This window comes from Kwoniella dejecticola, chromosome 9 (assembly GCF_000512565.2).
Source record: "Kwoniella dejecticola CBS 10117 chromosome 9, complete sequence".
NCBI lineage: Eukaryota > Fungi > Basidiomycota > Tremellomycetes > Tremellales > Cryptococcaceae > Kwoniella > Kwoniella dejecticola.
In genome coordinates, this window is record NC_089309.1 from 1,334,706 (window position 1) to 1,355,105 (window position 20,400).

The 20,400-nt window shown below is 49.0% G+C and overlaps 7 protein-coding genes across 7 annotated transcripts; 2 read left to right on the top strand and 5 right to left on the bottom strand.

The window, feature by feature from the left end:
* Positions 1–143: 143 nt before the first annotated feature.
* On the bottom strand, positions 144–2,084 carry I303_107437 (uncharacterized protein; the record flags this gene model as incomplete). Its single annotated transcript, XM_018410117.1, has 4 exons — positions 144–440; positions 548–1,030; positions 1,092–1,277; positions 1,338–2,084. 4 exons carry the CDS (start codon positions 2,082–2,084, stop codon positions 144–146), a joined length of 1,713 nt encoding a protein of 570 aa, XP_018261120.1.
* A 320-nt stretch (positions 2,085–2,404) lies between these two features.
* Positions 2,405–5,510, top strand: I303_107438 (uncharacterized protein; the record flags this gene model as incomplete). The annotated part of the gene is made up of 8 exons (XM_018410118.1): positions 2,405–3,499; positions 3,564–3,749; positions 3,820–3,955; positions 4,238–4,320; positions 4,379–4,570; positions 4,647–4,733; positions 4,852–5,142; positions 5,322–5,510. The coding sequence occupies 8 exons, from the start codon at positions 2,405–2,407 to the stop codon at positions 5,508–5,510; spliced, it is 2,259 nt and encodes a 752-aa protein (XP_018261121.1).
* A 1,355-nt stretch (positions 5,511–6,865) lies between these two features.
* I303_107439 (40S ribosomal protein uS12) lies at positions 6,866–7,999 on the bottom strand (the record flags this gene model as incomplete). Its single annotated transcript, XM_018410119.2, has 5 exons — positions 6,866–6,884; positions 6,985–7,118; positions 7,230–7,346; positions 7,655–7,815; positions 7,993–7,999. The coding sequence occupies 5 exons, from the start codon at positions 7,997–7,999 to the stop codon at positions 6,866–6,868; spliced, it is 438 nt and encodes a 145-aa protein (XP_018261122.2).
* Positions 8,000–8,556: 557 nt separating this feature from the next.
* I303_107440 (gamma-glutamyltransferase) lies at positions 8,557–11,467 on the top strand (the record flags this gene model as incomplete). Its single annotated transcript, XM_065969588.1, has 15 exons — positions 8,557–8,677; positions 8,740–8,784; positions 8,859–8,915; positions 8,988–8,999; positions 9,072–9,193; positions 9,271–9,438; positions 9,504–9,553; positions 9,624–9,642; positions 9,695–9,803; positions 9,867–10,006; positions 10,110–10,263; positions 10,451–10,512; positions 10,572–10,722; positions 10,846–11,029; positions 11,107–11,467. The coding sequence occupies 15 exons, from the start codon at positions 8,557–8,559 to the stop codon at positions 11,465–11,467; spliced, it is 1,755 nt and encodes a 584-aa protein (XP_065825660.1).
* A 203-nt stretch (positions 11,468–11,670) lies between these two features.
* Positions 11,671–12,640, bottom strand: I303_107441 (uncharacterized protein; the record flags this gene model as incomplete). The annotated part of the gene is made up of 3 exons (XM_018410121.1): positions 11,671–11,703; positions 11,877–12,038; positions 12,275–12,640. The coding sequence occupies 3 exons, from the start codon at positions 12,638–12,640 to the stop codon at positions 11,671–11,673; spliced, it is 561 nt and encodes a 186-aa protein (XP_018261124.1).
* Positions 12,641–13,320: 680 nt separating this feature from the next.
* Positions 13,321–17,957, bottom strand: I303_107442 (uncharacterized protein; the record flags this gene model as incomplete). Its single annotated transcript, XM_065969589.1, has 6 exons — positions 13,321–13,931; positions 14,054–14,686; positions 14,753–15,049; positions 15,125–17,166; positions 17,242–17,488; positions 17,564–17,957. 6 exons carry the CDS (start codon positions 17,955–17,957, stop codon positions 13,321–13,323), a joined length of 4,224 nt encoding a protein of 1,407 aa, XP_065825661.1.
* A 384-nt stretch (positions 17,958–18,341) lies between these two features.
* Positions 18,342–20,225, bottom strand: I303_107443 (uncharacterized protein; the record flags this gene model as incomplete). Its single annotated transcript, XM_018410123.1, has 1 exon — positions 18,342–20,225. The coding sequence occupies one exon, from the start codon at positions 20,223–20,225 to the stop codon at positions 18,342–18,344; it is 1,884 nt and encodes a 627-aa protein (XP_018261126.1).
* Between the last annotated feature and the right edge of the window lie 175 nt (positions 20,226–20,400).

The window sequence follows — 20,400 nt, forward strand, 5'->3', positions numbered from 1 at the left end:
ATAGGTTACACAACACAGCAAAGAACTGGTTTAATAGGCATAAGGTAGCCGAAACAGAAGGCACGATAAATCGAGGACGAAAGCAAATACAACAGCAGTGATGAATCTCTGAAGCTCCCTTCTGAACTGCGCCGATGTGCAGTCTACCTGATCTTGGCTAATACTCCCATTCCATCTCCAAATCCCCTCCCTACTTCTCCCTTGGCTTTCTGGAACGCGTTCCAGAACCTGAGCGTCTCGTCGCCTGCTCCAGTGACTATCGTCTGTCCATCTGGACTCATCGCGAGGTACAGCACCCGGTACGTATGTCCCGTGAGAGTGGCGATCTGGGTCATGGAGGGGTATTTCCATATGTGGATCTGGTTCGATACTGGTCCGCCGGAATACCCGTGCGTTGAGACTAACTCGTTGGAATTTCGGGACCACATTAGATTACATACCTACACGCATCGATCAGTCAGTGACCACTTCCGAATATCAGAAATTTATCGATGATTGCAAAGGAGGTAGGGATCAAGGGTTATTATGTTCAGTCGTTCACACTCACTTGTGAGCCAGTATCGCACTCTGAGACCAGACCACCTGTCAGACTATTCCAAAATCGAATCTTCTTATCTGCCGTCCCACCTCCACTAGCCAACAGACCTCTCTGATGCGGATTCCACGCTATTGCTTTCACGGCTGCTCGATGTTCTCCGAACCTCCACGTTGGCTTACTGTCCGTCCCGCCCCACACGAAGAGCTTGTTATCGTTTCCTCCTGATGCCAGTTGATCCGTACCTGAATTCCACCTCAACCCACACACCTCCTGCTTATGATGACCTTGTAATTTCCTGATGTAATGTTCGGGGATTCTGGTATCTCGATGTAAGATCGTTCTATCCCTTGAGCCGGAAGAGAGTATATGGCTGTTCCATGCTAAAGCGCCGACTCGTCCAGTGTGTCCTGACATCGTTCGTATCCGTTTGCAGTATTCGGCGTCCCATATTTCGACCAGGCCGCTATTTGTTCCTATCGCTACTGTACTTCCCTGAAACGATAGATACGATGATATCAGCTGCCATGTGTTTGATAGGCGTTAGCTGACCCACCTTGTTCGTCCACTCCAAACCGGTTACGGTATCACTGATCTCATGTCCATCCGATGCGGTCCTCATAAGATCACATAGCTTCGTGACCTTGCTCGTTTGCGCACTCCATAGATACACGCATGAATTGAGTCCGACACCGAGAACATTCGAAGCTGACCAGGAAACGAGATTGAGGTAGAAATCGTCCTAATTAGGGTACCTCGTCAGCTTGTTTAGTGCCTCTTCGAAAGATGACCAGTAACTCACGGCTAATTCAGGTGCATCAAGCACTTTGAAAGGTGTTTTGGCTATCGACCTGATCTGTTTTCTGGGGCTCTGTAGTATCCTTTGACTTTCTTTTCCGATCGGGCTAAGACTATAAGCCGGATGAGACATATCGTCCAATCCACCTTCTCCTCCACTGATCCCTCTTGCTCCGCTCAGACCACCCAGACTCCTCGGACTCGACGGAGAAGTAAAGTTCAGTATTCGTTTCTTCTTCGGTGTCGAAGGTGAAGGGTTGTTGAGGTTGGCCGTGTTACCGGGAGGCGGTGAAAAGGCGGATCTGCCGTTCAAGTTGGGGGAATGCCTTTGACGAGCTGCAGAGGAAGTGAGGGCTACTTGAGATTGGTGAGCTCGCATATGACTTGAGCTGGGTCCTGCACCAGGTGGTCTGCCGTGGCCTGAAGTCGGTGTCGGAGGGGCATGTTGAGCTAAAGGAGGTAAAGATGCTGCTGGTGATGATTCTCTTTCTCCCATCGAGGAAGGTGGAGGATGGTGGTGTAATGGTGTATGACCAGCATTTGATAATGGGTAATCGGCTGAGTAGTTGGATGGACCTGCCATGGGGGCGGATGCATCGTAAGTTGGGACAGGTGATAATTCGGTCCTGAGTAGTTTAGTAAATGTAGCTTCCTTTGGATTGGGGTCGGCGTTGAGTTGATATACAGCATGCAGGTTGTGTCCATCCCTATCTGGGATGAACCTCCCTCCATCTAATAGTCTTCCGGACATCTTGACGCGTGGGCGTGGATAGGAGGAAGGAAGCAGATGATGAGAGTGGATGATGAGTGAACAAGAGTGAGCAGAAGTGAGGAAGAAATGTGAGATCAACAATAAGCTACCAAGTAGTGAATAAGGTAAACACGGTCCAGGCCATTCTTGAGAAGTGACCACCGTGGCAAAGTGTAATCATCTGAGGCATTACGTAACACGCTCAGTGCCTGAGTCAACGCGTCTAGCGCCTCTGTCTGCTTCCTTATTTTGACATTGCTATCTTCGTGTGTCAGCATCCACCTTGCATGCATCTCGAGCAAGCAAGAGCCAGACGTATCATGGCAGGCCATCGCACAGTGTCTCCTGATCCGCTAGCTCTGGCAGGCTCAGGGGGCGAAGAAGAAGCTGGGGATTGTATAATAGTAACCAGCACTTCACCTAAACTCGCCTCCACTCCCAGCAAGAGGAGATATCAGCCAGTAGTAGAGATCGTTACACCCAAGAAACGCAAGAAGACAGATGAAAACACTCCGAGAAAGACTCCGATATCGAAAGCTAGCAAGCTTGAGAACGGGAGCAGAGCCAGCCCAACGCCCAATGGGAAGATCAAGCCTACTCCTCTAGCCAGGCGACCGCACGCCACAAATACCACCCCTACCAAGAAATCAACACCTTCAGCCAGTAACAGGTCAGCCAATACTCCAAAGTTGAAAGGTACTCCTACGCTTGCATCAAGCTTGAAGAATGAGCTGCCGACTCCATCGCCTGGTCACGAGCATCATGGTTCCGCACGAAAACGACCTCGAATATCGACACCTGCAATAGCCAAAACGCTCACCTTCAACGATGGTATATTCGACTCACCCGAAGATAAGCAGAAAACCGCTTCGAACCAAGAGGAGATCACCAGAGAAGCTTTTCTGGCTAATGAAGCGTTGAAACGACAGAGAGAAGCTAGGAATTTCACTTATGAGGGCGAAGCTTCTGCACCTAAATTGACTAGATCCGGAAGGGTTGTTGGCCAAGATTCGCCTTCGATACGGCATGCGAAAGAGATAGACGAATACGGCGGGACTGTGACTGGACCTGCTGAAGATATGGATATCAATCCTCTAGGCATCGAAGCGCCCGTCATACCCGATGTGGAAATCCGGAACGGAGATATAACTGGAAATGATGCCGATGTAATGATGGATGGCATGGAAACAGAGGAACCATCCATATCGGAGATACCTGATCCCGCCAAAGCGTATCTCAGAAGAGTGCTGTCGATGCTCAACTCACAAGGCGTCTCTACCAAGCCGCCGCCCTTCATCGACGAGGAGAAGAACGAAGCTCTGAGTGGGATTGTCAATCTTCTGAAAGGTACGGTGGAGAGAGGTGAAGGAAATAGTGCGTTAGTAGTCGGACCAAGAGGAGTAGGGAAGACAAGAGTGAGATTCCTTCATCCTTCAGACGGTATGTGTAATTTATAGAAGCTGAAAAAATGGGTTAAAGACCGTCGCTAGGGCTTTGAACCTTCTTCCGTCCAGCTCGAAGACGTCACCGATAATTGTGCGATTATCAGGACTGGCGCAAACGAACGATAAACTAGCAATCAGGGAGATGGGACGTCAAATTGCTGAAGCTGAGGGGAAGAAGTACGAATCGCCCGAAGAAGAAGAGGACGAGAACAATGAAGAGGTGAATTACTGCTTGCCCCCCTGAAGTACATATCCACGCAACAAGCTGATATCGAAGATGACGAGTGCAGGAATACGCTCCGACAACCCTTCCATCACATCTACTGGCGCTGCTCACTCAGCCGTCCCCGCGTGCTATCATCATCGTCATTGAGGAGTTTGATCTGTTCACCGAGCATGCACGTCAAGCACTCCTGTATTGTCTGTGTAAGTGTTTCTCCCAGATATTCGCCATTGTTCCATGGCAAGTCCCTCTCGAATATCATCCTCGCTCTCCATCCTAGAACTGATGCACCTCTCGCTCCTCTCTTCACTTCCTCAAGTCGCCCTGGCCAACCATCTACTCCTATTTCCCCGAGTCCTTAGGCCCTACTCATATCCAGCCGTTCCTTGATGTACAATCGCGCTACTTCTGCTATTTTACCAAACCTCGTTTCTGCTACTTGCAGCATGAATGCACCGAGTCAAGCTGACTGAACTTGTGTGCAGTGGATGTCGTTCAAAGTATCAAGACCGGACCTGTCGAAAGCACTGGTAGAGGAGTGGCCGTCTTGGGGGTTACGACCCGAGTGGTGGGTCGATCAAGATCTGCGAGGACTTGACATCGCTGACGTGCGATGTGATGCATAGGATACCTTACTGCTATTGGAGAAACGAGTGAAGTCACGGTTCTCACATCGAACTTTTCGTATACCTTCGCCTTTGTCAGCCGAGGGTATAGGTTGGAAACCTCTCCTGCATAGCGTTTTGATCCCCGTTCCAAACGGCGCAGAAGAGGGCGAAGGCACCCGTTGGCAGCGTGATTGGGAATTCGCTATAGAAGTGAGCCTTACTGCTTCCTAATATCGGTGTAACCCACAATTGACTTGTTTAACCCCTTGATCACTCTGGTTGAAAGACCCTCTTGAAACAAGAGCGGATGAGAAGACATCTAGATAGGTTGACTGGCCTGACGACCGATGTCCGGAATTTGTATCGACCATTCGTGAGTCCTTCTCCTTTTCCTTGTATGCAATGGAAAAAAACTTCTTCCTAGATATCTATCTGTCCGAACGAATGGGCAGACTGAGCTGAGCTGAGCTGAGCTGGAATGGCACGGACAGATTCATCCAATCACCAGTATCCTCTCAGGTCAAATAGAATACTTATCAGTCCCCGACGTCGTGGATGGCGTTCTAAGTCAAATCGAAGGTGCAGGATGGGGCATTCAGTTGAGCAAATTAAGAGGACTCCCTCATCCCGCCCTGGGGGTCTTGATCATCTCCAAGCATCTTTCGTATGCTGGTAGAGAGGAGTTCAATTTCGCTCAAGTAGAAGAAGAATACTTGAGGTTCTCACGGACCAAGTTAGTTGGGAGTGGCAAAGTCAGATGGCCCGTCGGTGTATTGCGGAATGTGAGTGCGACCCGCGAGTTAGCCCTTGTCTTGCGTTTCTACCCACGTTCACTGGCCTGTGTATTCGATACCTCCTACCTCGTCACCGGACATCCGTATTCTACCACGTCTCATCGACTCCCCGCCATTGATAAGTATGAGAGAGGCGATCTGAGCTGACGAGTCGACTTGATCACCAGGCATATGACCACCTATTAAAAGTCTCTTTGCTCATACCTGCCAGTAACGCCTCGGTCAAACCGCAATTCCAGAAGGTCCGATGTACGCTCTCGCCTCATGAGATCGTCGGGTGGTTCAAGGGTGAAGGCGCGAATGTGTTGGGACCGGAATTGGCCAATTGGGGTAGGATGCAAGGTGGACACGTTTAAGTTGCACACATGCCTTGTTCCGAAAGGCCTCCTTTCTTGCTTTCTTTGTTGCTTGCTTTGTTGCTTGCTTTGTTGCCTGCTTTGTTGCTTGCTTTGTTGCTTGCTTTGTTGCTTGCTTTGTTGCTTGCTTTGTTGCTTGCTTTGTTGCTTGCTTTGTTGCTTGCTTTGTTGCTTGCTTTGTTGCTTGCTTTGTTGCTTGCTTTGTTGCTTGCTTTGTTGCTTGCTTTGTTGCTTGCTTTCTCGTGCTTTCTTACTTTCTTGCCTTTTTCTGTGTCGTGATTCTTCCTCTCATATCTCAATGGGGATGAGACGAAGATTATATACTTGATCTTTGTGATTGCATCGGATCAGGCGGGAGTTTGGTTGATTGTATCTATACTTATGCCTCTCCGTGTTGTATCCTTATCACTAGTACTCTACATGCATGTCCGTCTGCATAATGATTTGATGTGATGTAATGTGATGTATTACTTAAAACGAGAAAGTAAAGGGATAATGGACCCTCACCCGAGGTGTACTGTACTGTCCGCGTATTGGGGGTGCGACGGAGCATCGGCCTGAAAGATAGTGTTTATCTGAACATTACTGCTACTGCAAAAACGGTGATCCACCACAGATTTGTCGATACCTCAGGCCCGTTCGCTGTTGTACTCGTACCTCGTACCTCGGAAAGATAGTCTCAAAAGCGATCTTTAAGGAATATGTAATCGCTCTATCGCTCTATCGCTCAATCGCTCAGACACTCGATCTTCTGTGCATTTGTCTCTCTTTGAGAACCCGTCAGTGCAGTGCTTTTCTCTCGTCCCTTGTCCATCGCTCGGTTCGATTGACGATGCAAATAGCGGCCCACGAAAGGACTCTTGAATGATCCACTGAGACTTTTTGCCTAAACTAACCCATCATCCTTTCTTGAATCCGGTCCCTGTCTCGTCTCGTTACGCCACGCCACGCCACGCCATTACAACATGTTCCACCGCTTCTGCCCCTTCAGGTATACATTCCTCTTGAGAGAAAAAGACCAAATCCAAGTGAGCTGTCAGATTTCGGCATTTCATGGCAAGTCAGTATTCCCCACAAAACATGACATCGCGAAACCACGTTGGTCTTTTTCCACTGCCATATCCGCCTTTTCAATCCACGATACGATTTGGATTTTCAACATCAAGTCTAAAGTCTCAAGCGATTAAGAAGGCCCATGTCATGCCACGCCAGTGACCGTGTCTGTGCCTATGCCTATGCCTATGTCAGATCATACATGCATCCCAGTCGTCCAAAACCTAAAATACGATAAGAACAATGCGGGATGCGGTGCGAGTGTCGGTTGTAATTTTTGTGGTTATGTGAGAACGAGGAGCTTAAGATCGAGGCTTCTCCCTGTTATCCAGTGTAATTGTCAGCATGTCGGTCCCTCTCAGCACAAAGGCGGTAAGAGCATGGGCATGACAATGTGGTTTACAACAAGAACAACACCCACTTCTTCTCCTTCCAGAGAGCTAAGAGACCAACACCAGATACCTTGACGACCTTGAATCGCACACCGGGAATATCTCCCTTGGCTTTTCCTCGTCGACCGAAACCAGAGATAAGAACTTCGTCGTTCTCGTCGGTCTAAAGGGGAGCGCAGCAAACGAAGATCAGCATGTTGCAAGAAAAGACCCGAACCCACATTCAGAGAAAGGGGGACTGGGGAAATAATATAGAATCGGAGACTACACTCACAAAGTTCAAACAACCATCATTGGGGACGAAAGCGGTAACCTTCTTTCCGTTCTTGATAAGTTGAACTCTGACACACTTTCGGATAGCAGAGTTGGGTTGTTTGGCCTCAACACCGACCTGCAAGTGTCAATAGATCGTATCAGCAATGGATCAATTTTGACGAGAATTTCCCCTCGATCGCTTGTACGTCCGCATCGTCCTCCATGGCTTGATGCAGCGGCCCCTTCCTCATGCCATCCTCTATCTCCGTCTGTATATCTGTGGCTGCTGATCCATGTCACGCTCCATTGCCTTCCTGACAGGGATATCATCCAGATTCACTCTTCCGCATCCTATTACGTTCACTTCCCTCTCATAGGCGATCTTTCATCTCTCTAGTCTAGACTGTAGCAACACCATCCTTAGCAAGTTGAACCCCAACTCACCTTCTCCAAGACGATACCTTTGGCGTGGGAAGAACCTCCAGTGGGCGAGGTCTTGTAGAATTTACCGAGAGCCCTCTTCTTGTAGTTCTTGTCGGCCCATCGGTTCTCCCTTCTGGAGGTTCGGAGTTTTCGGGCGGCTTGTAAACCTCGAGGCTTGTTGGCTGGGGGTGTGCAGGTGAATCATTGTCGATGAAGTGGGTAGTGTTACAAGTAGTGTTGATTAGGTTGTCGAAAGGCGAAGTGATGACGACGAGCAGAGCAGAAAGAACAACATTATCCTATGATCAGCTTCACCTCCTTCTCCTTCTCCGCTACGTGGCAATAGATAGCATACTCACAACCCATGATGACTGATTTTGAAGGATGAGAGAAGAAACCTTTAACGAAAGCTAATTCAAGGTGTTTTGATGAAAATCCAGCGGGACCAGTAACTGTGAGAGCGATCTCCAACAGGCGACGAAGCAGTGAGTAGACCACCAAGAGAGGACTAAGGGACTAGTACAATTGCAAACTCCCGTACGGTGACAGCTAGCTACGGTGAACAAAGGTGATAAAACGGTATTACGTGACTGAAGGGTTTGTGGCATGCCATGCTCCGACCCTTAAAGCCGATGAGCGAGAATAAACACCGATGACCACGCTGAGCCAGATCGCGTGTTGACGGTGATCGCCGATACTCATGGCCTCCACTTACGGATATGACCGGTCCGCATGCATGGACCTTGAGACGTGATCACATCACGATAACGATGAAATGGAATCAACATACAACAGCATAGTAAAATCCAAATACTCTTACATGGCCAATTATACCTCACTGAAGAAGAAGGGCAGCGCGATTAGCCACATGAGCATCGTTGGTGCTTGGAATACTAATACTTCCAGACTGAACCGACTACACGATGGCACCTCTCGACTTCTCCCGACTACACCCTTCTTACCAGCCTCACTTCTCCCATTTCCCCTCGAGGAGATCATCGATATTCTCGACTAAAGGCGTGGTAGCTACTTCTCAGCCGCTTGGTGTGTATACCTTTTACATCTCAGCCACGAGACCGTTTGGCTAACCTTTCGCTGGCTTACAGCTTGTCAAGCGGGCTTAGAGATTCTAAATAAAGGTGGAAACGCAGGTCAGTCGGCTTGTGACACCCTCACCCGCGGCATGTGAAGAGGACGAAGAGCTGAGGAATCCAATGATGTATAGCCGATGCTGCTGTCGCTACCGCAGCTGCATTGAACGTGACCGAGCCCTCTTGTACCGGTGAGACCAAACAGGCTGACTGGCTCCTAAGTTAGGCTGGAAGCTGATGATAAGGGTATCATACTCATATAGGTATTGGCGGAGGTGAGTATATCCAGTCGACGGAAACCTGAGGTGATATCAGAATAGGGAGGTCCACTGACTCATGATACTCAGACATCTTCTGCTTGTTTTACGATGCAAAGTCCAAGACAGTGAAAGGCATCAACGGCTCAGGCAGATCACCTAAAGCCCTCACCTTAGAATACCTGCGGAGTCAAGGTATAACAGGGGAAAGTGTAGGCTACCCCCGTCATCCTTGACCAGCGCATCGTCATCGATATATCATTCTGTACGCTGATCACGATGATCACAGATCCCATTGACCAACCTGAACTCAGTCACTGTTCCCGGAGCAGCAGCAGGATGGCTCAAGACCGTATCTGAGTTCGGTTCGGGTAGACTTACGATGAGGGAAATCTTGGACCCCGCAATCCGACTTGCTAGGGAAGGTGTACCGGAGCATGAGCTGAATAGTCGCGCTGTAAGCAGATGGTTTCTACATCCAACGGAAGAAGGGCTCAAGAGGTTGATGAACTGGATCTATAGTGGGCCGGCTCTGAGAGCCTGATCAAAAACGCTTCGCCGAATTGGAACGAGTAAGCTTTCTAAGCTTTGTTCAACCCTACATATCTTCAAAGAAGGATCACGTAGCTGACACACGGGTAGGATGATGATGCCTGACGGAGTGAGTCGCTAGAGAAGGTGGATGAGGACATAAGCTGAAATGACGCCGACAGAACCCCCCTCTTCCCTCGCACGTCATGACCCACCCCGAACTAGCGGATACTTTCGAAGCGGTCGCTGAGCACGGTAAAGAAGGGTTTTACAAAGGCCGCATCGCCCAAGGTGAGTGCTGTTTGTGTGACCACGAAGAGACTGCCGATGACCAATTGCTATCACGTACTTCAGCCATTGTCGAACTAATCCAAGCAGGAGGCGGGGTGATGACCCTCGAAGACTTAGCAGAGGCAGATGCGGAGGTGATCCAGCCGATCAAATACGATTTCAAAGTTGGAGAAGCGGCTGATCAAGGTGTATCGCTCTGGGAGGTGAGTGAAGGCTTGCAGCGTAGCGCATGAAGAGGCTCTGCTGTCACATGACACATGACCGTATGTGTGGACACTGTGTTCATTGCTCGGTTTGATATATCAGTGCCCGCCAAATGGTCAAGGATTGACGGCATTAGTCGCTCTTGGGATCGTCGAGGCTGTCGAAGTACAGCATGGTGTCGACGTCTTGGAATTACCGCATAACTCAACGTTGTATTTGCACATTCTGATTGAAGCTTTGAGATTGGCTTTTGCAGGTGGGTTGTCTGCTATTTTGTCCACCAAAATTGCAGGAAAATCCAGTAAATAAGCTAATCCATCACAATTGATGTATATTTGACTATTTTTGGTGAATAGACAGTGAGCTTTTGCCAATTGATCGGCTCGCTCTCTCAAAAGTCGCTGCCAATCAAGTTGAGGAGCTGACTATATTACATTGATCAGCCAGGTATTACGTGACTGATCCTGATGTCGTGCATGTACCCGTGGACGAACTCCTAAGCAAGGTGCGCCAGTCCCATCCTCCGGTCTGGAAGGAAGCTGATTTGTGTTATTTGCGTTGTAGGAATATCTGCGCAAACGAGCGGCTTTGATCGATCTTGAAAAGTCTAGCAATATCGCGCATGGCGATCCTATCAATTCCAGCGATACAGTGTACTTGGCGACGGCAGATAATGAGGGTAATAGTTGTTCTTTCATCGCTTCGAATTATGCTGGTGAGTGCACTGTTTGTTGTCATCGCCTGCTAGAATTTCGTTTCTCGTCTGAATGGTCATGACTTCACAAACTGTGATCGCTCGCTGAACAATGATATGACTGACCTAATAATGCTTTGATAGGTTTCGGCACAGGTGCTATACCTAAAGGAACAGGTTTCACCCTTCAGAATAGAGGAACGGGCTTCACTTTGCAAGAAGGACACCCAAATAACGTGGCAGGAGGCAAAAGACCTTATCATACGATTATACCCGCTATGGTCACCCAAAACGGGGAATTACTCATGTCATACGGCGTGATGGGTGGGTGAGTATCTAAAGGGAAAGAAAGTGTTTCGTGTGGGTGTAGATGAGACTCGGCTGATAAATACTCATTCGCGGTAGGTTCATGCAACCTCAAGGACACGTTCAAGTCCTCTTGAACAAATTAAGGGGGTTCAGCGTTCAAGCTTCTCTGGATGCCCCGCGATTCTGTATCTCCGCTGGATTGCCCAGCGCGTCCAAAAAGGGCTCAGAGGACGCAGTGGGAGATATCAATAGTGAGATTTATTTCGAGGATGGCATCGACCCCGAAGTGGTTGCGGACTTGCAGAAGATGGGACACACGTGCGAGGTTGTTAGTGGCTATCAGCGGGGTATAGCGGGCAAGGGACAGATCGTTCAGCGGGTCGAACATGATGGTAGGAGAGTCTGGGCGGCGGGTAGTGATTTAAGAGGAGACGGGTGTGCTGTTGGGCAAATCTAAGCTTCGTCTTTCTAAGGGGGTGTGGGGATACAACTATGCATGGTATTTGATATGGTGGTACAAGATTTATCCGTTGTTTGGCGAGTACAGAGGTCATTTGGAGGTTCAGATAAAGCGTACTATTAATGATTCGCATTTGGTGTTTGACGATCGATTGCAGATCGTAAGGCCGACAGGATAATCAGAAGGGTTTATGCTGGAATTTACGATGCCCATTGTTTCTTGAATTCTTCGGACTGAAAAAGAAAGTAGAATAGACAATCAGCAAACTGTCATTCCTATCGTGTCTCTGTCATCGTCATGCTGATGTCCTGTGACCTGACCCAAGTCCACATTCAAATCATGGACTGCAGACCGAACCGTTTGACCGGGATCAAAGCCAGGACCAGAGAACGCGGAGAGCACTCACTTTCTGCACTAAGACTTTCCAATCGACGTCCTTGGTCGCGTTCAATACCAGTATAAACCCATCTATGACCTGGCTCTTCACCGCGGGTAGAGATTCTTTGCCTATTGAGGAGACGTTGTCCGGCGGCGGAAGGGCGATCCAGGTGAAATGTAATTTACCGAGCTGTCGATGCGATGCAAGGTGTGGTGTGTATGTCAGCATGTCATGTCATGTCATTTCATGTTGTTTTGGCTGAATCATGAGAAGGTGAAAATCAGTTCAATCAATCCCTTGATCCTCGATCCCTCAACCTCAACCGAATAGGTTGAATGATCCATACCCAACCCATATTTCACTCATGCTCCAAAATAGAAGTCGAGCACAAATAGACTAGAAGCCGCAGGATGAATCGGACCCACCTCACACTCCATTTTCCCCGAATCATCCCTCCCCCACTGACTCGCCAATCCCAACAAAAGCCGACGTCGCTCCTGAATCTCAAGATAAGGCTCTTCGTCTTCATCTCCGTCCTCTTCGTCTTCGTCTTCTCCCTGCGTATTGTCGTCGTTATTTGCCCCTCCTTGCTCATGATTCTGAGACTCCGACTCTGAACCTGTTGCCGAGTCGTCGAGGGGTATACAGGCCGACGAGACTAATTGACCATTCGGGTATATCAACAGTGCGGTATGCGGTCCATCGGCTGAAGACGAAGAGGAGGAGGGGGAGGGGGAGGAGGAAAGGAGGGAGGTGAGGATTGAGTGGATCTTTGATGGGGAAATTAACATCTCGCGTATCGCTTAAGCTTGAGATTGTAGTGTTGGTACCAATGAATGAATGACTGGTCGTCTTCGTCTTCGTCTTCGTCTTCGTCTTTGTATTCTCCTTGTTTCTCTTCTTTGGCGTTCACTCGAATAGGATTTAGCTTTCAGTCGTTCCGCTCGAGAGCGCCGGTGTTGTCCCCACGAATTCGTTGTCTGTTCTTGATACTAATACTAATATTGCTCTTGATGGAAATTATGGCACGTGACCATGTACAACGTCTGAAGCTCCTATTACACTTGATGATGGTGATACTGCTCTATTTGTTCGTTCCAAGGGCCATCTGCTGTGAGTGAACAAGCATCAAATTCACGTCAACATGAAAACGAACGTGAACATGAACATGAGCTTCGAACTCGGATGATATCATCCCCGTCGAACGAATTGTACGTTAGTCAAGTGGAGGTTAGCCCAATTGAATTCATGCTGCACAGTGAGATAGACAACAAGACTGATTCATTTCATCCTATGCTATGCTATGCATGTACAATGATGATGACATGATGGATAACAGAATATAAGATACAACCAACCATGCACAATCGCAAAAAAAGACAGAAACGCAGAAAACCTTTGTATCCTTGTACAACTCAACCACTTAAACGGATCAATCAATCAATCCAAGTACGCGTACCTGCGAGTAATATCATTCCATCTCGCTCAAACTCAGAACCTTTAGTTCCTTCACTGCCATACCCAATACCCCCTTTATTCCACCCCGTATTCCCCATTTGGCAAAGATCAAACATCCAATCCGATATATCTCCTCTCCCAATTCATTCTCCAGTTTCACGGCGTCATCACTCTCTTTCCCGTCCTTCTTCTTTGTCGTCGTCGAGGCAAACCAAGGTCCAACCGGGTTTGAGGGCGGTTCTTGATGATGGATCACATTGTATAAGGTCGTCTGACTTTCCGATCCCTGAGACTGGCTGAGGGTCAATAAGAATGATGAGATTGGGTATATCACCTCTTGACTTGCAGTCGAGGTCGAAGTAGAAGTCGAAGTAGCAGGTGAAGCAGAAGAAGCTATAAGGTCGATCGGTAATTTATTGCCTAAGATCGTCAATTGCGCTGCATGTGCCAAATCAATGATACTTGAAGACGGATCGTTCAAAGTCGCCGGAGGGATATTGGTGAATCCTTTAGGCCGAGGTATATCTTCGTCTTCGTTGGCGTCACTTGCTTCTTCTGATTCTAGACCTGCCGTTAAAAGCAAGGTAATCGGTAGATTGCCATCTTGTAGTATCTTCCTCCAAGCTGAATCAATGCGATATTTGTATCAGCTCAGATATCAAAAAGATCACGCTCACGACCACAACCACAGACACCAATGACGGAACGCATTGGATGCGACCCTTTGAGGTTACTCGTCAACTCACCCTTGAGCTCATCATTCACCATACCGCCACAACGCATCACACTCAATCTCCACTGAATAACCCATTTATCCGCTTTTGCCTTTGCCCACTTCCACAGCTTCTCCACTCTATTTTCCCACTTCATCTTGGCTATATCAGTCCAGGTATTCACATCGGACATATTCCCCAAATCGTCCATCATGAAACCTATCATAATTCCCAGATCCTCGTCGACGGTATACGCCGAATGGATGAATCGATTATTGTTCAAAACATCATACGATTTCAGCGGCCAAGACATGCTGAATTCCGGTGTGGGGTTCTCGCTTCTTGCTAAAGTGAAGGCTTGTCGTGCGATGCGATCATCGTTCTCGTGGGAGTCGGAGTCGGATGAAGAATGATGTAATCCGTATGGATCAGGAACGCTCCTGGCGTTGATCTCCCTTATAGATTCCGACACTTTGTTGTACACTTCAGAAGCGACTGTCTTGTACTGCGACGCCGTCAATGAGTGCTGGGGTAGAAGGTGGACGACTGTCGAGGGCGCAGGGGATATGGCGTAGTTGAATAGACCTCTAATCAGCTTAGTGGGCGGATTGTGAGGGAGTACGATGTATAGGACGGTATCATCGGGTGATTGGTTCAAAACGTTGGCTACTCGAAATTAGTCAGTCAGTAAAGCAGAAGAGCGTGAGAGCGTGAGAGTAGATCAACACTTACCGGCTGCTTCTACCATTACAGTCGATTTGGCGGAGATGATAGCATCATCCGCAAGTTCATGGCTACCAAAATGCAATTCTCGCCACGCCCTGCCGATCTCGGCTCCAGCCGATGCCGCACGCTGTGTTGATCCGGGCGAATCGTCGCATAGGAATACAGCTTTGACGTCTTTATGTCCCCCATGAGGTTGCAAGCCTAATTCAGTCCAATACTGAAGCGAAGAGATGTTCAGGTTGATGGAATAATGGTGGTATCCCGCTGAGATTTGCGGTTGAGGTAGAGGACGAGTCTTGACATCTATCATCAAACGAGAATGAATTTCGTTCCAGCACTGTGAGAGTCATTGGTGAATGGGCAACGCGAGCAACTTACCATGACTCAGATCCGCAAGGGTCATACAATTCTTCTCGACCAAAGCAGCCCATGTTGAGGTTTGACTCAGGCTAGACGACCCTAATCGCAGACACAAGGACGATGATCTCATATTTGTGTTTCCCAATATTTGTTTGACGAATCGACCGACATCCAGCCCTTTGAGCCAGTTCTTACGACTCACCTCCTCCGGTGGGGTGGGAGGGAGGATCGGAAGAACCTCATGCGCCTTGATCCAGGAGGAATTCCAAAGTTGCGCGATGTCGTTCAGCTTCGCTAACTCGTATACCAAGTGAAGCCATTCCGCTCCCACACACCGAGCTCCGGAAGACTCGATCTCGTGATCATGCCCTTCGGCAATGTCATTGGGCTGAGCTTTGGCTTTTTGGTTGCAAGTTATTTCCTCCTCGCTATCTGTCGTGTAGTCGGTGATTGGCGTGGGTGGATCCGTGTATGGATCCTCTTCATCAAGGTCAGATTGCTCGTCCTCCATATTCCAGTCATCTGCGTATGTCGGCTTGTTCGATTTAGGCGGCTGGAGCCTTTCGACCAGGTCCCAATTCAGGCTTGAGGGGGTTGGGGCTGGAGTCGGCAGAGAATACGGGAACGGCGAATCAGACAGAGGGAGAAGAGGTAATGGCGAGAAGGTGGGAGGTATGAGGTCTGTTGTGAGCCAGGACGACGGCAGTTCCGTCGGAGGCGGCGAAGGAGTTGGTGGACTGGGTAATTTCGGTATTGCGGTCGGCGGTGGAGAAGCGATGAGTGTAGTAGGAAGGTTTTGCTGTTTTTCCGCCACAGCAATCTTTTTTCCGTTCACGGCTGCCTGAAGGGCTTCTTCTGTCGCTTGATCTTGCACGATCATTTCAAGGGGTTGTTCTTCGGAAGCGGCGTCTTTGGTATCACTCGCATCCGAGACAGGCGGATTCAGCGTTGCCCATTCGTTCCTGGGAGGAAGACTACCATCGATAGCCATCGTGTGATCGTCGATGGTGGGGTTCTTCTGTGTCATCTCCGCGGAGACGTCATTTGGATCGGTAGATATGTCGACTGCATCAGTTGGCGAGTCGAAGAACGCAAAGTCATCTTCAGTGACCATCTCTTCCTTCTGACCATTCTCCGTCCCATTCCTACTCAATTGCCTGTTATTATCCCCACTACTGGTAATCGGCATCGACGTGATATATCCGTCCAGACTCTCGATAGGCGGATCTGTGTCCATCATCGAGAGGATCGGTTGATCCAGTACTTGATCCGGGATGATAGTCACGTTAGGTGAATCTGAATGAGCGGAGAACAAATCATCTAAATCGCTTTCCACTTCATTGACTTCGGGTAAGTTTGCTTGTTGCAAGATTTGGTCCGAATCCGCTTCGGCCGTTATCACTGTGGACTCCGCATCCATATTTACATCTTCTTCTTCATCTTCATCTTCCCCATCCCCATCCCCGTCCCCGTCTGGAGGCGGATCAGGCTCTTTATACGTCGACATGAAATCGAATAGCCCCGCTGAGATTCCCAACAGGTCTGTATGTGTCGTTGCATCTGTGTGAGGCCGCGCAATCGGCCGGCGGATAGTAGAGGCGCTGCAGAGGAAGTATGGGTGCGATAAGTGGGTTGGCCAGATAGTCAGAACTCCCTGGAAAGATTGCCATTTCTCAACTAATTGTCGAGGCGTTAATTTCCCCTTGTCCCTGGTGTGATTGGGGGGTGCTATCGAAGAAGTACTAGAATCGAGGGGTACCCAGTATATGGACCAATCGGAGTAAGACTCGCCCAGCATGAGGGATCTGGTTCGCCGCTCGGAACGACCTTCTTTCCATGTATGGCCGAATGCCGAGTCGAACGATGAGATCAGGTGAGATTCTTGAGTTGAAGTGAGCGAGGATGGGCATAGTAGAAGAGCCGGGAGATTGAGTGGGGAGAGCAGTAAAGGTGTAGGAGTGTGTGTGGTGCTCGATGATGGCTGCCTTGGAGGATTGACGGACAGCAAGAATCTTTGCGAGGAGATAGGACGCAGGGAGGAGTTGAAGGAAGTGTACGAGCTGTTAGAGTGTATCGAATCAGTCCAGTCAGGTCAAGTAAGCTCGACAAAGTGATCATGGATGGGTTGGGCTCACCTTGTAAAAGATGATTGCGTCAATAATCTACTGCCTTTTCCTTGCTGCCAAGCGATCTTCTCCACCAGAGCCGAAGCTAATAATTCCAAATGGCGAGATACGCCCCCCGACAGATCCAGCGAGACTTTACAAGTCGATATCGCACCGGTGTCTAGCGGCTTGGGATCGAGGCAGGAGGGGTCATGCCCGTGTTGAGAGCAACTGACGAGCTGTGTGATGCTCAGAAGCTGAGGCGCTGGAGTGATCTCTATCGCATAGCGGTCTCATCAGTTCCAACTATAGTCAAGCAAAATGAGGCGAAAGGGAAGGAGTCTTAAATCACCTTCTAGGCCCTCGTATGCCGGAACTTCGCTTTCGCCTTCGCTATGACCGGCTCCTGCATTGCTGAAATGATATAACATCTTCTCCCCTCCTTCATTCGCAATGACCGCACAAGGCCGACTGAGGGCATTATGAATAGCAGGTATTTCGTTGTTATCTGGATGATCGTTGATAAGCCGCCAAGCTCTTTCGAACGGGTCCACAAGGACATCTCGAAAGATTGAGCTTGAGCTCGGAGTGGAGGTAGATGGACCAGCAGAGACTTGACCGTTTTCAGGAGGAGCTCTGTACTGCCGAATGTGTATCTGGGTGTCGGGAGCAGGAAGGTCGATGATCCATTGATTGGGTATAATCGTCGTAGGCCGAGGAGGCTCACCACCTAAGAAGTCGATCATCTCGGGTGGGCGAACAAGGTTACTGATGTTCAGGCGTCAAGTCATGTCGTCGGATACTGGTCTTGCATTTCTTGAAGCTGGCTTGTATGTTGCATCTGGAAGATATCGTATATGGGCATTATCAGAGTTGACGTTGTTCGGTGGAATGGATTTGTTGATGCATATGGTGGTTGATAATTCCGTGGGGCACCATCCCGCCAATCAGATCAGTCAAATCAGTCAAATCGTCACTCTCCCTCTCTTTGGTATGCCCCCACTGAGAGTATACATGCATATCGCTGTACAAGCAAGTCTATACAGTCATACAACTCGGCCGGGGACGCAAAGCCCACGTCGGTGCCGCTGATATTGCAAATGGTATGTATGACTGCGACCCAAGACCAACTACTTTGTAGCGATCTCCAAACCCTCAAAGACATCTTCATCCTTATATCTCTCCTTGGCACGCCAAAAGACCTTCTCCGCATCTTTCGCCAAGCCCGTCTTGACCAACACAGCCACTAGACCCCGATACGTCCTCGTTCGAAGCATATTCTCTCTCTCAGCCTGACTGAACAAGCTCCAGAATTGGTCGATCTGTCTCCTGCCGGCCAAAGCGTACAGTACAGCCGCATAGGATTCTTGTCCAGGTTCAATGCCATTATCAGTCAACGCTCTTAGCGCCCTGAGTCCAGCCAGACTTCCCGCGTGATAGGTCAACTCCCTCAATAACGTCGAGTATGTGGCGCTAGTGGGTCTTAGTGATGGTGGGTATGTGTTTATGCTGTCGATGTAAGTCGAGTAGAACGTCTGAGCCGATTTGGATGTGGGGTGGGGCAAAGTATAGATTATTGATGGGATGACACTTGTCAAAATGTGTATCGAGGGGTACGACTTCACCATCCGTCTATCGATAACAGGTATCTCGCCATATATTTTGGTTTGGTCGGGTAATCCTATCCATATGAAATTGTCTCTGAATAAATCGACAGCGTCTTGATGTCTCCCCTCTAATTGCAAGTTGAGGATCTCAGCGTGAATCCATAATTTCTGTTGGATCGTAGGAAGTCTCCGCGCTTTATGGGTGCTTGGCGGACGCGTGAACCGAGATTTGTATCGGGCTGCCAAAGTAGGGTGTTCTGATTTCAGCAACGGATGAGATAGCGCTCGAAGCAATGTTGCCAGTTCTGTCGGTGTGGGTAGATCGACCAACGAAGATCGAATTCGCCGTATGACGCTGGATGTATCGGCAATTCTGATAGAGTCTGGCTTCCGTTTCTCATCCTCTAATTCCTCTTGAATGTATTTCCGCGTGATGCCATCCCATTCTCCTGAGAAGGGTTTGTGATCGACCAGATATCTAGCTTGGTCCTTCCATCCAGCTATGATCAATTTGCGCAAATAAGAGCCCCACCATCCCGCAATCTGAGCATCTACAATCTCCTCCTGATACTGCGCTCGGGCACTATCCGACGTGTCCGAGGTGGTCGATTCCCTATACGCTTGGATGGCTCGACCCAAGATGGATGTGGAGTCTTCGGGCGGGAATGCGAATGTCAGATGGGGTAAGATGGGAGGCAAGAGAGTAGGTAATAATCCTTTTCGTCCAGCTAAAACCAAGAATTCAGCCAAGAACTCGGGATCGTCCCTGAAAGATCCTTTATCGTTGATGAAGATCTCTATCATAGGTGCCCAGACGGATTTGAGCGCTGGGTGATTATATGTTGCCGGTCTGTTAGGATAGATGCCCAACCACATCAAAGTGGATTTGTGGTCCCCTTTCTTCAACGAATGGATCGCGGGGCGAAGGTAAGCGTGTCGATGTTGTATCCTGATTGAATGACCGGCAAGGACACCTCGCCGAACTTTATCGTTATGCGAGAGGATTTCGGAGTAGATGAGGAGGGCGTCTTTATAGCGATCTTGGGAGACCAGCCTGAATATGGGGTCGCAGAATTTCGACTTGGGCGGCAAAGTTCCAGCATGAGGAAATAGGGTGGGCCAAGGTATCGGTTCTAAGTCGACCTCGCGAGCGGGAAGTAGAAGGGAAGCAGTGGTGTACTCGTCCGATTCTGATTCGAGGAATGAGGATCTGGCGGTGAGCTCTGCGAATGGTATGGCATGTGATTTAGTAGGTGCACTGGAGGAGGAGGATGAATTGTCGGTATCTTGAACTAGAGCTGCTGCCGCTGTCGCCGCAGAAGACGCTGCACGTCGAGGTAACTGCGTCGGCTGACTACGCAGCACCAGACGAAGCACATGCAGTGCTGTTCGTGAAGAAGCTGACATGTGTGCGGCTGAGTTCCGAGGATGTAAGATGGATGAGGTGACGAAATGAAATGAAAAGAAGAGAAAAGTTAAGATTGTTATTGAACCTTTCGGATGTTTCCACCGAAATGTGGTAACCGCTCGCACAGACACAGACAATTCAGTCATATGTCATATTGATCTCATCTGTTTCCTC